General features: G+C 42.5%; 1 protein-coding gene and 1 pseudogene across 1 annotated transcript in view; one reads left to right on the top strand and one right to left on the bottom strand.

Moving 5' to 3' along the window:
- Window positions 1-2,209: 2,209 nt before the first annotated feature.
- Window positions 2,210-11,990, bottom strand: part of waca (WW domain containing adaptor with coiled-coil a) — a 44,408-nt gene continuing 34,627 nt past the window's right edge. The window contains exons 11-13 of the mRNA XM_036935253.2: window positions 5,359-5,560; window positions 4,982-5,109; window positions 2,210-4,876 (exon numbers count right to left, since the gene is read on the bottom strand). Coding sequence (XP_036791148.2) covers window positions 4,807-4,876; window positions 4,982-5,109; window positions 5,359-5,560 — 400 coding nt within the window. The 3' untranslated portion in view covers window positions 2,210-4,806. The remainder of the gene's footprint in view (window positions 4,877-4,981; window positions 5,110-5,358; window positions 5,561-11,990) is intronic.
- LOC149979536 (general transcription factor II-I repeat domain-containing protein 2A-like) lies at window positions 8,060-11,648 on the top strand (annotated as a pseudogene).

Genomic DNA, 11,990 nt, shown 5'->3' with positions numbered 1-11,990 from the left:
TCCTGCGACGGTGGGTTTGTGCCCATAGGCAAAGTTGTTGCCGGTGATGTCTGGTGAGGACCTGCCTTACAGGTCGACATGTTCGGATGTACCAATCCTGTGCAGGTGTTGTTACACGTGGTCTGCAACTGCGAGGACGATCAGCTGTCCGTCCTGTCTCCCAGTAGCGCTGTCTTAGGCATCTCACAGTACAGACATAGCAATTTATTGCCCTGGCCACATCTGCAGTCTTCATCCCTCCTTGCAGCAAGCCTAAATCACGTTCACGCAGATGAGCAGGTACCCTGGGCATCTTTCTTTTGGTGTTTTTCTGAGTCAGTAGAAAGGCATCTACTGTGTCCTAAGTTACTGTGACCTTAATTGCTTACCGTCTGTCAGCTGTTTTCTGTCTGAACGACCGTTCCACAAGTCCATGTTGATTAATTGTTTATGGTTCATTGAACAAGCATGGGAAACAGTGTTTAAACCCTTTACAATGAAGATCTGAAGTTATTTGGATTTTTACGAATTATCTTTGAAAGACAGGGTCCTGAAAAAGGGACATATCTATTTTTGCTGAGTTTATGTAAGCCTACTGTATGAAAGCTACTTTTATTACCTTTACATTTGGTATTTTTAAATTCTAAAGTAAATTTTTCCTATAAGTTTAAGTACTGCAGGACTACTCAGACAACAACTAGGCTAAATAACGTCACCGACAGGAACTGACTGTCAATGTTTTTCCATTCTAAGATGCTATCAGCTTCCCACCTTGTCAGAGGCAGGTTTCATCAGGCTTTGATTTTTTTAGATAAAAAATGTGATTAAGCCAGCCAGACATTTTACCAAAGTGGTTTAATCTTCAAGAAGGATCCATACCTTGACAAGAAAATTACTGCATTTAGTAGCCTGTAGTCTCCAAATTACACATTTCACAGCTGCTTTTGCTTCATTTCCGCCCCGCGGTCTACTGTCCAGTGATCTTGTAGTTCTGGTGAGAGAAATTATTACAAAGTTTGGCAACAGAGTATAAAATGCAAAGAGTGCTAGATTAATTATTTGATATAGTGTACAAGCGTCATAAATTAAGGAAACGTACAAGAATTACATTGCGCAAACCTACCTGGTTCTTTGTTGTGTGCAATCATATGGGAAAGACAACAGCGCCATCTAGCGATGAGTAGAATCAGTGACACTACTGTAGCCAAGACAAACTCAAGGTTCAAATCTACTTGGCATTCCTTTGGTTTCATGTGTGAAACATTGGTGTGGTGTGTGTTCTGTTCAACGTAAAATATAACTTGTGGGCCTCCCGGGTGGCGCAGTGGTCGAAGGCATCACAGTGCCAGCTGTGCCACCAGACTCTGGGTTCGCAGCCGGTCGCGACTGGGAGGTCCAAGGGGCGACGCACAATTGGCCTAGCGTCGCACGGGTTAGGCCGGTAGGGATATCCTTGTCTCATCGCGCACTAGCGACTCCTGTGGCGGGCGGGGCGCAGTGCACACTGACCAGGTCGCTAGGTGCACGGTGTTTCCTCTGACACGCTGGATGCGCGCTGTGTTAAGAAGCAGTGCGGCTTGGTTGGGTTGTTTCGGAGGACGCTTGGCTCTCGACCTTCGTCTCTCCCGAGTCCGTACGGGGGTTGTAGCGACAAGACAATTGGATACCACGAAATTGGGGAGAAAAAAGGGGGTAAAATGATATTTGCAGTCTCCATACTTCTTGTAATCAGTGACATTAACTGGAGCCCTTCACAGTAGACCTACTGATTTTAAGAGGGTTCCTTGTCCTGCAGAGGAGAGGAATCTAGAGTAGGAACTGGGTAAAGGGAAGGAAAACAGGAATATTACATGGAGTTTCATTGGGTAAAGCAGGACAACTAGAAGATAAGCATGAGTGGGGAGAGGGGACAGGCAGGTATTGCCAGCTTCCTAATGGCAGCAGTCCACATATTCACATCAACATAAAAGGACTATTCAAACGGCCACAATGACAAGAACCGCTATATGCGTTCTAAGAAACAAAATATGTTTTAATCTAAAAATGCACATATGGGTCTTTGTTGCAAGGGTTCAAATAGTCTAGTTGTGTGGCATTCACTTATTTTGTATACAAACAGGTCTGACATGACAATGAGTAAACATGGTAGCACAGACTGACACTCAGGCAAGGTCAGCACAAAGCACTTTAACCAAAAATAACTGAATTCAAAGTGCAAAACAGAGACATCTTGGTCCTATAGAGGCATATTTTATTTATTTTATTCAATATACTCAGAGGAAAACAATATACAAAGCAATGTGGTCATATTTACTGAATGTGTTGGTGCAGCTCAAATCACAGACTCACTAGAATAATAGAACAGTGGAGAAAAACATGTCACAGCTGAGGACACATATGGTTCCCAAATGGCACCAGATACCCTATATAGTGCACTACTTTTGACAAGAGTCCTATGGAACCCAGTCAAAAGTAGTGCACTACATAGGGAATAGGGTGCTATTTGGGATAGAAACACTGTTCCCGCTCTGACTCAGAGTGAACAGGGGAACAAACACAACATATACAAAGATGCAATTCTGGGTTGGAGTGCCAAAACAACCCTATGTAGATTGATGCATGGCATGCTTATTGAATATCTTTGTTACTGATCAAACCGAAAACAAACTTGGTACATTTATTTCCATGTCAGAGGCTGTGTGACTTAAGACTTTCAACAAGGCACTAGCGTTATAATAGTAATAATACAAATGTAAAACCTAACAGAAAACTCCAATAAAATAACCAGTGCTCGCTTGAGTTTAGCATGTTTATTACAATACGTACATTTCACATTTGACCTGGCTGTAATTGCCCTGCCCGACCTCTGACCATGGTGTGTGGGGGCAGCGATCATAATCTCCATGCCTACGTCCCTAATGGTACCCTATTTCCTATATAGTACACTACATTTTGACCAGTCCCTATGGGCAGGAAGACTAAAAGAGAAGACTGAGACAATGTCATAACAAAGAACATGCTAAGCGCTCCAACTGCGTCATTCAGGTAAGTTCACCGGGCGCTCCATTTGGCTCCCAGTGGACCTGCTGAAGAATCTTGAAAATGATGACATCGCTGTCTTCTCCATTTTAGTCTTGCTTATGGGCCCTGGTCAAAGGTAGTGCAGTACAAAATGGAATCCGGTGCCATTTCAGACACACCCCACACCTTGCCTCGGTAGTGCCCCCCCAAACCACTTCTTTAATAGCTCTCATTCGCACTCATTCACAACAGGGTGCAAAGGAAAATGTGTAGCAATAATTTATAACATTCTGATATACTAGTAATCACTGCAACTTTTTAAACTTGTTAAAACCTCTTCTTAAACTCCATTATTACCTTATCAAATGTACATAGGAATGAACTCTTAGTTGAACCGAGATGGTGCCACCTCACATTTAATAAAAGTACAGTTCTCCCCCCCAAAAAATACAAAAATAACTTAGCTGGAAAGTTTGAGAAAGAAAAAACCAACAGGAGGGTTTTAGAAAGACAACTGCTCCGCGGCTCCTCAGAAGAGCTAGACCAGGGGGGTTGGGCTTCGGCACGTAATGGGTGTGGCCAGGGGCAGGGTTTAGGGAGGGACTAGCATCGGGAATTAACCTGGATGTAAAAAACATCACAACATTGCTGTGCTCTTTCATAATTCCCCCCCCCCATCACACCATCAGGCACTGGTTTGGCTACTGTGAGCTGTGAACAAACAGATCTCTGAACCATTGCAACCAGGCATGATTAACCTTTTTAGGAGGATGGTGGAGATGGGTACCTGTCTCCCAAACATCACCCTATTCCCTATATAGTGCACTACATTTGCCAAAAGTACTGGCATATAAAGGGAAAAGGGTGCCATTTGAGAGACATCGTGTGTGTTTGTGTAACCTTAATACTTCCACCAGAGGGTAATACATTCGTCAAATATGACTGGGTTTCATCCATAGAGCATTATTATTATTATTATGCAAGAGCAGAGAAAACTAGAAAATTAAAACGTGAGTTTGTTTTGTTTGCGTTACGGTATTTTTTTATGTTTCAGTTATTATAACGCTAACTTCCAGTTCCATGCAGGTCATAGGTCACAGACATGCTCAAGGCAATGGTTCACTGATCTATTAACAAAAAAGCTTGAAGTCTGCAGACTGAGTGCCTTTGTCCCAAATGGCACCCTATTCCCTATTTAGTGCACTACTATCGACCATGGCCCATAGGGTTCCGGTCAAAAGTAGTGTACTATATAGGGAATAGTGTGCACTATATAAGGAATAGGGTGCCATTTGGGACATATCCCGACTGATGCGTTTAACATGAAGAAGGCTATGAACTGAAGCTGTTGATTCCTCGGGCATAACGTTGACTCGTTTGGATGTCAAAAGCTTTGATAAACATGGCTTTCCATGGCTTCAGTCATCTACAAAACATATTTACAACATGGATGACATCTACAAGAAATCTACATCTCCAGGGCACAAAAACCAACCATGATTGCGTCCTGTTGGCCCCGTTCAAAAGTAGCGCAGTATAAATTGAAAAGGGTGCCATTTGGGATGCAAGCCATGTCTAACCCTTCTCTCCGCTCTTCTCCTCCACAACAACCATCAACCACTCACTCTCTCCACCTAACCAAGCCCTCTCAAAGCCCAGTCCAGTGGTCCAAAGCCAATCCAACTGCAGCTCAAAAGTGTTAAGACTGGGCACAGAACAAGAACACAATGGTTCTCCCAACCAAGAGCTCTCTTCCAACCATGTGCAATGGGTCTCTCCCCCCTTTCCTCTCTTCAAGTCAAGTCCTCAGACCATGAAGGAATTCTGATTCTTCAACTTTTCAAGTTCTTTAATTTGTTGTCTCAAAAATAATATCCTAGAGGAAAGAGTAAAAAATAAACATGTATTAGTTGACATAAAATATTTGTAATAATTTAACATATTACCATGTTACCATGGAACTTATGGTCTGGATTCTTACCTCTGCTCGCGCAATGTCGCTTGAATTTCACTGACTCGAACTAAGGATCTCAGATTTTTGAGCTCGGTGCAATTTTCAGACATGTTGATGCTTCCCATGGTGTGGGCCTCATCACGTAGCCTGGACGCCTGGGATAGCCGAAGCAGAGAGCAGTGAAGTTATGACAAGACATAATCAAATACCAACAGCCATGACTCTGACCAACGCATAATGAATGTAGGTTCACGTCAGAATAACGACATGAATCAGGTATCCAAATCAAATCTATATATAGCTCTTTACTGATCTCCCTTGAAAAACAGGTATTTTATCAAGTTGGACAACCTGTTAAAATAAAAACAAACTAATACATACAATTCCTGGGATGCGTAACCTACCTGTTTCTCTGCGTGGTCGGCGGGCCAGCCCTGGACATGCTTGATGAGATTCTCGTTGAAGTGTGACGCTAGGGTTGGGGTGAAGGAGCAGGAGGCTGGCCGGGTGGAGGAGCTGGAGGGTGTGGAGGTGGTGGTGGGGGCACTGCTGCTGCTACTGCTGGGGGGGGCGTGGTTGGGACCTGGGGACGGACTCCTCTGACTGCTGTGGAATGACAGGAGCAACGAGAGGAGAGGGTTCAGTCCAATTCTGCATATTATGGGTTAATTATATTCTGTTGTAATAACACTATCGCCAACTTTGTTGTTGTAACAGAGGAGACTTTAGGAGAGGGTCAAACTGATCAAATCGGACAAGACGGAACACCACAGAATAAGATCAACAAGTACAAAGGTAGTGGGGCGGCGTTGGGACAGTAACCGAAAGGTTGCTGGATCGAATCCCTGAGCTGACAAGGTAAAATATATGTTGATCTGCCCCTGAGCAAGGCAGTTAACCCACTGTTCCTAGGGCATCAAAGATGTGGGTGTTGATTAAGGCAGCCCCCCGCACCGCTCTGATTCAGAGGGGTTGGGTTAAATGCGGAGGATACATTTCAGTTGAAAGCATTCAATTGACTAGGTATCCCCCTTTCCCTTATTTTACCAGTTTAATACACAAGTTGGTACCAATAAAGGAAACCAGCACAAGTAACAGCGAATTTGCAGATACTGCTAGCTAAATATGGTAACGAACGCAGAAGGAAAAAAACAAAATTGCAAAAACAGGCAATCCAGCTCAAAGTTAACGTACGATACACTATATATACAAAAGTAACAACCATTACAATTTGTGGATTCATCCATTTCAGTCACACCTAAATCGAGCACAAAGCCATGCAATCTTCATAGAGAAACGTTGGCAGCAGAATAGCCTTACTGCGTGAATTTCAACGTGGCACTGTCATAGGATGCCACCTTTCCCACAAGTTATTTGGTCAAATTTCTGCCCTGCTAGAGCTGCCCGTGCACAACTGTAAGTGCTGTTATTGTGAAGTGAACATGTCTAGGAGCAACAACGGCTCAGCCGCGAAGTGGTAGGCCACCCAAGCTCACAGAATGGGACTGCCGAGTGAAGTTCCAGTTCCAGTGAAGGAAAATCTTAAGGCTACAGCATACAATGACATGCCCCCATGCACAAAGCCAGGTCCATACAGAAATGGTTTGTCGAGGTCGGTGCGAAATAACTTGACTGGCCTGCACAGAGCCCTGACCTCAACCCCATCGAACACCTTTGGGATGAACTGGAATGCAGACTGAGAGCCAGGCCTAATCGCCCGACCTCATTAATGCTCGTGGCTGAATGGAAGCAAGTCCACAACTAGTGCAAAGCCTTCCCAGAAGAGTGGAAGCTATAATGGCAGCAAAATGGGGACCAACTCCATATTAATGCCCATGATTTTGGAATGAGATGTTCGACAACCAGTTGTCCACATACCTTTGGTCATGTAGTGAATATAGGTACGAGCGACCGAATATCACTTTTGGTATGTTTGGACATTTACAACTAAATGTAAATGACACGTTGTGCAAATGAACAAAGTTGTGCTGCATGCAGTACTGGCTCTCCAGCAGCATGTCTACATGCTGTGTCTGTGTGGAGTCGCTAGGGAAACAGATCTGACTGCTCTAATTGGAGAAGAGGGTGGAGGAGCAGACTGGCCGAGAACTGAGGGGAGAAAAAAAAAGCAAGGAAACCAAGATAGCATTGGCAGCTGAACAAATAACTCATCCAAAGGGCTTTGGCTTCTCAAACATTTCAAGAAGCTAACATAATATGATGGATGCCCTGTCATATTATTTCAGCCACTTGGATAACAAGTTAAACTAGGTGTCGTGTTAACGCATAATTCTGCGTTTTACACACAGGAAAAAAATTCATATCTTGCTGCGTTTTGTAAACACAGATCTGAAATTATTCTTACTGTAATTTCTGCTCGGCAGAGTAATTTGTGCTTCAGTTGCAATTTCTCCAGTACTTTTCTCAGTATAGCCAGCCTACTTTCCTCTGGTAAAATGCTAGATTAACTTTAAGTAAAGCATTAGGAAGTGTAGCTGGCTACATTCTTTCTATGATAGGCCTAAACATTAGAAATATGATGGCCATGCATGTTTTTTTTCCCAACAACAACAAAAAGACCTTGCTTTTCATTGTAAGCTAATTTACTTATGTGGCTGCCAGCCGTATACCGTTCCACTTCTGTTGTCATCTGATGAAATTGCAGATATTTTATGTCAAATGTGTTGCACTAATGTATTTCCTGTGAAGGAAAACTATAGTTGCACATCACTGATCCCTCTATTGAAGCAAAAAAACACTGGACTTTCAATATCAAACGTGACCCGTCAATACACAGCTGGAACACCTGCTCCCGCTTTCTCTGGTTGTGCCATGTACAAACAAACACGTGGCTGGCTCAACTGTTCTAAGTAACTCCATAATGGAAACGTATGTGACAGGGGGAAAAAAAAGAAAAAAAAGAAATCCCCATAGAAATCAGTCAGTTTAAGCTAGAGATATATGCAGTGAAAGGTGGCAGAGCTAGAGCGGTGTCTGTCAGACCATGAGACGTCCTGGGAAATAGCCTTCCTGCGAAAAACGTCTGTAGCGTCTGACCGGTGTGGCCTACAAACTCTCTGGACAGGGGAGATTCACACAAACATGATGGTGCTCTCCGTTTTGCTCTACGACCCCAACAAGTGCCACGGGGCTCAGCTCGTATGAAGGTAACCTGCACTGGTTAAAAAAAACAATGGAAGTGTGAAGGTAGTTTTGTGCCTACCCAAAAAATTGATTAAATACAGTATGTGTAAAAAAAAAAAAAAAATGTTGTTACACCTAAAGGGAACCAAAAATCTTGAAACAATTCTGTTTGTCATCTTAGATTCTAAAGAATTAAACGATGGTACAATCCAATAGGGCAGGGTTCGACAACTAGGTTTGGCTTCGGACCAATTCCCCCCCCCCGAGTTAATAGTCGGCGGGCCAGAACATAATTAGCATATAATATTAGCACAATGAATAGGCCTACACTACACATTGAACTAAATGTTTAACACATCTGATTAGTACATACTAAATTCAGTGATCATAACATAATTTCAATCTGATTAACTTGTTATGGCTGTGGGCAGTATTGAGTAGCTTGGAGGAATAAGATGCCCAGAGTGAGATGCCCAGAGTAAGATGCCCAACTGCCTGCTACTCAGGCCCAGTTGCTAATATATGAATATTATTAGTAGATTTGGATAGAACACTCTGAAGTTTCTTAAACTGTTTGAATGATGTTTGAGTATAACAGAACTCATATGGCAGGCAAAAACCTGAGAAAAAAATCCAACCAGGAAGTGGGAAATCTGAGGTTTGTAGTTTTTCAACTCATTGCCTATCGAATATACAGTGTCTGTGGGGTCAAATTGCACTTCCTAAGGCTTCCACTAGATGTCAACAGTCTTTAGAACCTTGTTTGATGCTTCTACTGTAAAGGAGTGGGGAATGAGAGGGGATTGAGTCAGAGGTCTGCCAGAGAGGCATGAATTGACCACGCGCGTTCACGTGAGAGTTAGCTTGAGTTCCATCGCATTTCTGAAGACAAAGGAATTCTCCGGTTGGAACATTATTGAAGATTATGATTTTAAAAAATCCTAAAGATTGATTCTATACATCGTTTAGCATGTCTCTACAAACTGTAATATAACCGACTTTTCGTCTGAACTAAGCGATCGCGCATTGAGCATTTGGATTACTGGGCTAAACGCGAACAAAAAGGAGGTATTTGGACATAAATGATGGACTTCACCTTCACCATTCACCAAATCAAACATTTATCGTGGAACTGGGATTCCTGGAAGTGCATTCTGATGAAGATCAAAGGTAAGCGAATATTTATAATGCTATTTCTGACTTTGTTGACTCCACAACATGGCAGATATCTGTATGACTTGATTTGTTGTCTGAGCACTGTACTCAGATTATTGCATGGTGTGCTTTTTCGGTAAAGCTTTTTTTAAATCTGACACAGCGGTTGCATTAAGGAGAAGTGTATCTATAATTCCATGCATAATAGTTGTATCTTTTATCAATGTTTATTGTTTATTTTATTTCTGTAAATGTAGATGTGGCTCTCTGCAAAATCACAGGATGTTTTGGAACTACTAAACATAACGCGCCAATGTAAACTCAGATTTTTGTATATAAATATGAACCTTATTGAACAAAACATACATGTATTGTGTAACATTAAGTCCTATGAGTGTCATCTGATGAAGATCAAAGGTTAGTGATTAATCTTCTCTATTTCTGCTTTTTGTGACTCCTCTCTTTGGCTGGAAAAATGGCTGTGTTTTTCTGTGACTAGGTACAGACCTAACAATTGTTTGGTGTGCTTTCGACGTAAAGCCTTCTTGAAATCGGACACTGTGGTGGGATTAACAACAAGTTTATCTTTAAAATCGTGTAAAATACTTGTATGTTTGAAGAATTTTAATTTGGAGATTTCTGTTTTGAATTTGGCGCCCTGCACTTTCACTGGCTGTTGTCATATCGATCCAATTAGCGGGAATCAAGCCAAAAGTTTTAAGCTCATAAAATCACCAATATCTCTACTCAATTATTATTTTATGTTTATTTCTCTGTGCATTGATTGGTGGGGAAAAACAGGTCTGCGTAACCTACTGTAGTCCACACTACTTTTGTTAATGTCAACATTCGTTCAGAACAATTAGCTTTATAGCAAGAGAACATGTCGATCTCAAAAAGTATCAAAAGAAAGGTGGATAATGAAAATCTAAATTTCAGGGAAGAATGGACAGAGATATGCATTCATCTTACCATCTTTCTCCAAAACGAAGCCAGTGTGTCTTACATACAATGAAAAGGTCACCGTTTGCAAAGAAGTCGATCTCAGACAGTATTATGAATCTAAGCATGGTTCTTTCAAAGTGGCCTTCCCGCCCCAGAAAGAGGCCCGATGCAGAAAAATTGAAGCATTAACTACAAGCTACAAAAACAGCAGCAGAATCCTCCTTTGTGGCCTGACAAAAAGAACAGAAGGTCACAAGAGCCTTCCTTAGACGTCCTGGGTTCTAACCAAACACAAAATGCCCTTCACAGACGCGGAGCTATTTAAAACGTGCATGGTGACAGTTTGAGGAATTGGCTACAGACAAGTCTGTGGATTGCATAATTGCGTCTGTCAAACAGGTGCCCCTGTCTGCGTCAACAGCCGGACACAGTGTCCATGCTCTGGTGGATGATGTGCATAGGATTGTTCTGGAGGGGCCCAGTAAGGCTGAGCATTTTCCCCTGGCTATTGATGAGAGTACTGACAAAACCGATGTAGTACAGTTGTGTATTTGGCTGTTATTTTCATGGAAATGACTTTAAAAGAAGATCTACTGGCACACCACTGGGGACATCCTATTCACAAAGCTGGAACCATTGTTTACGCAGCATGGCCTGTCATTAGAACACTTTGTGGTCTCCGACGGGGCTCCTGCTATGGTGGGCAGACACATGGGCCTGTTCAGCAGGTTGAAGGAAATCGCCCCACAAATGAATGGCTTGCATCGTCTCACCCATCAGAGTGTGCTGTGTGTCAGACTAAACGCTGAGCTAAAAGATGTGATGGACAAAGCCATGATAAATAATCAACATCAAGCACACAACACTGTATTTTCCACAAGCTTCTGACAGAATCAGAGAAGGCCACCCACGATGATCTCCTGCTTCACAACAACATGCGCTGGCTGATTAAAGGAAAAGATCAAGAGCAATTCTGCGAGCTGCATGACCAGGTTGTGGATTTTGTCCAAAAAAGCTAAATGATGACAGCAACTGACCATCTTATTCTGGGAAATTGAAGAATTCCTCTCTAATGTAGCTGGTTTGGCTGACATATTCTGTCACTTAAACGGGTTAAATCTGCATTTACAAGGAAGAGGGAAAACAGTCGAGGACATGGTGGAAAAACTTGAGGCCTTTACCAGAAAGCTTCAGTTTTCAATTTGGACTTGTCCTCTGGAAGGCTACTGCACCTCAGCACACTGAAGAAACGACAGACAGAGGTACTAGGGGGCAAGGAAACGATAGCCTCGCTGGATGAGGCCGCAATTCAAACTGAGCTGATTGAATTCCAAACATCGAGACAAATCAGGGATGTGCTCAGGAGTGCCGAGTCCTGTCACGCTAAGAGAAACATAGCACAATAAAGACATTTGTATTTTATGTGCTAACAATGTTTGGTTCGACTTAAATCTGCGAGTCCTCCTTTTCCTCTATCAAATTTATCAATCAAATGCATCTATAAAGCCCTTGTTACATCAGCTTATTTCACAAAGTGCTGTACAGAAACCCAGCCTAAAATGCCCAAACAGCAAGCAATGCAGGTGTAGAACTTCTATGAACACAATCAAGACTCACAACAGGAACTGGCTTTCACATAAGTCAATCGAGGACTGCCTGCACATCAAAATCACATCCCTCTCAACAGACATCCACAAGATCGTGTCCGCTACTAACATTATTAATGATGTGATATCCATGGCTATTTCAGGTCTCATGCTGACACTCTTTTCTGTTTGTGGTTACAGAAGCA

The sequence above is a fragment of the Oncorhynchus mykiss genome, chromosome 11, assembly GCF_057628025.1.
Source record: "Oncorhynchus mykiss isolate SJ-2025 chromosome 11, ASM5762802v1, whole genome shotgun sequence".
Lineage (NCBI taxonomy): Eukaryota > Metazoa > Chordata > Actinopteri > Salmoniformes > Salmonidae > Oncorhynchus > Oncorhynchus mykiss.
Note: the sequence above shows the minus strand (reverse complement) of the source record. Positions and strands in the feature narration are given on the sequence as shown.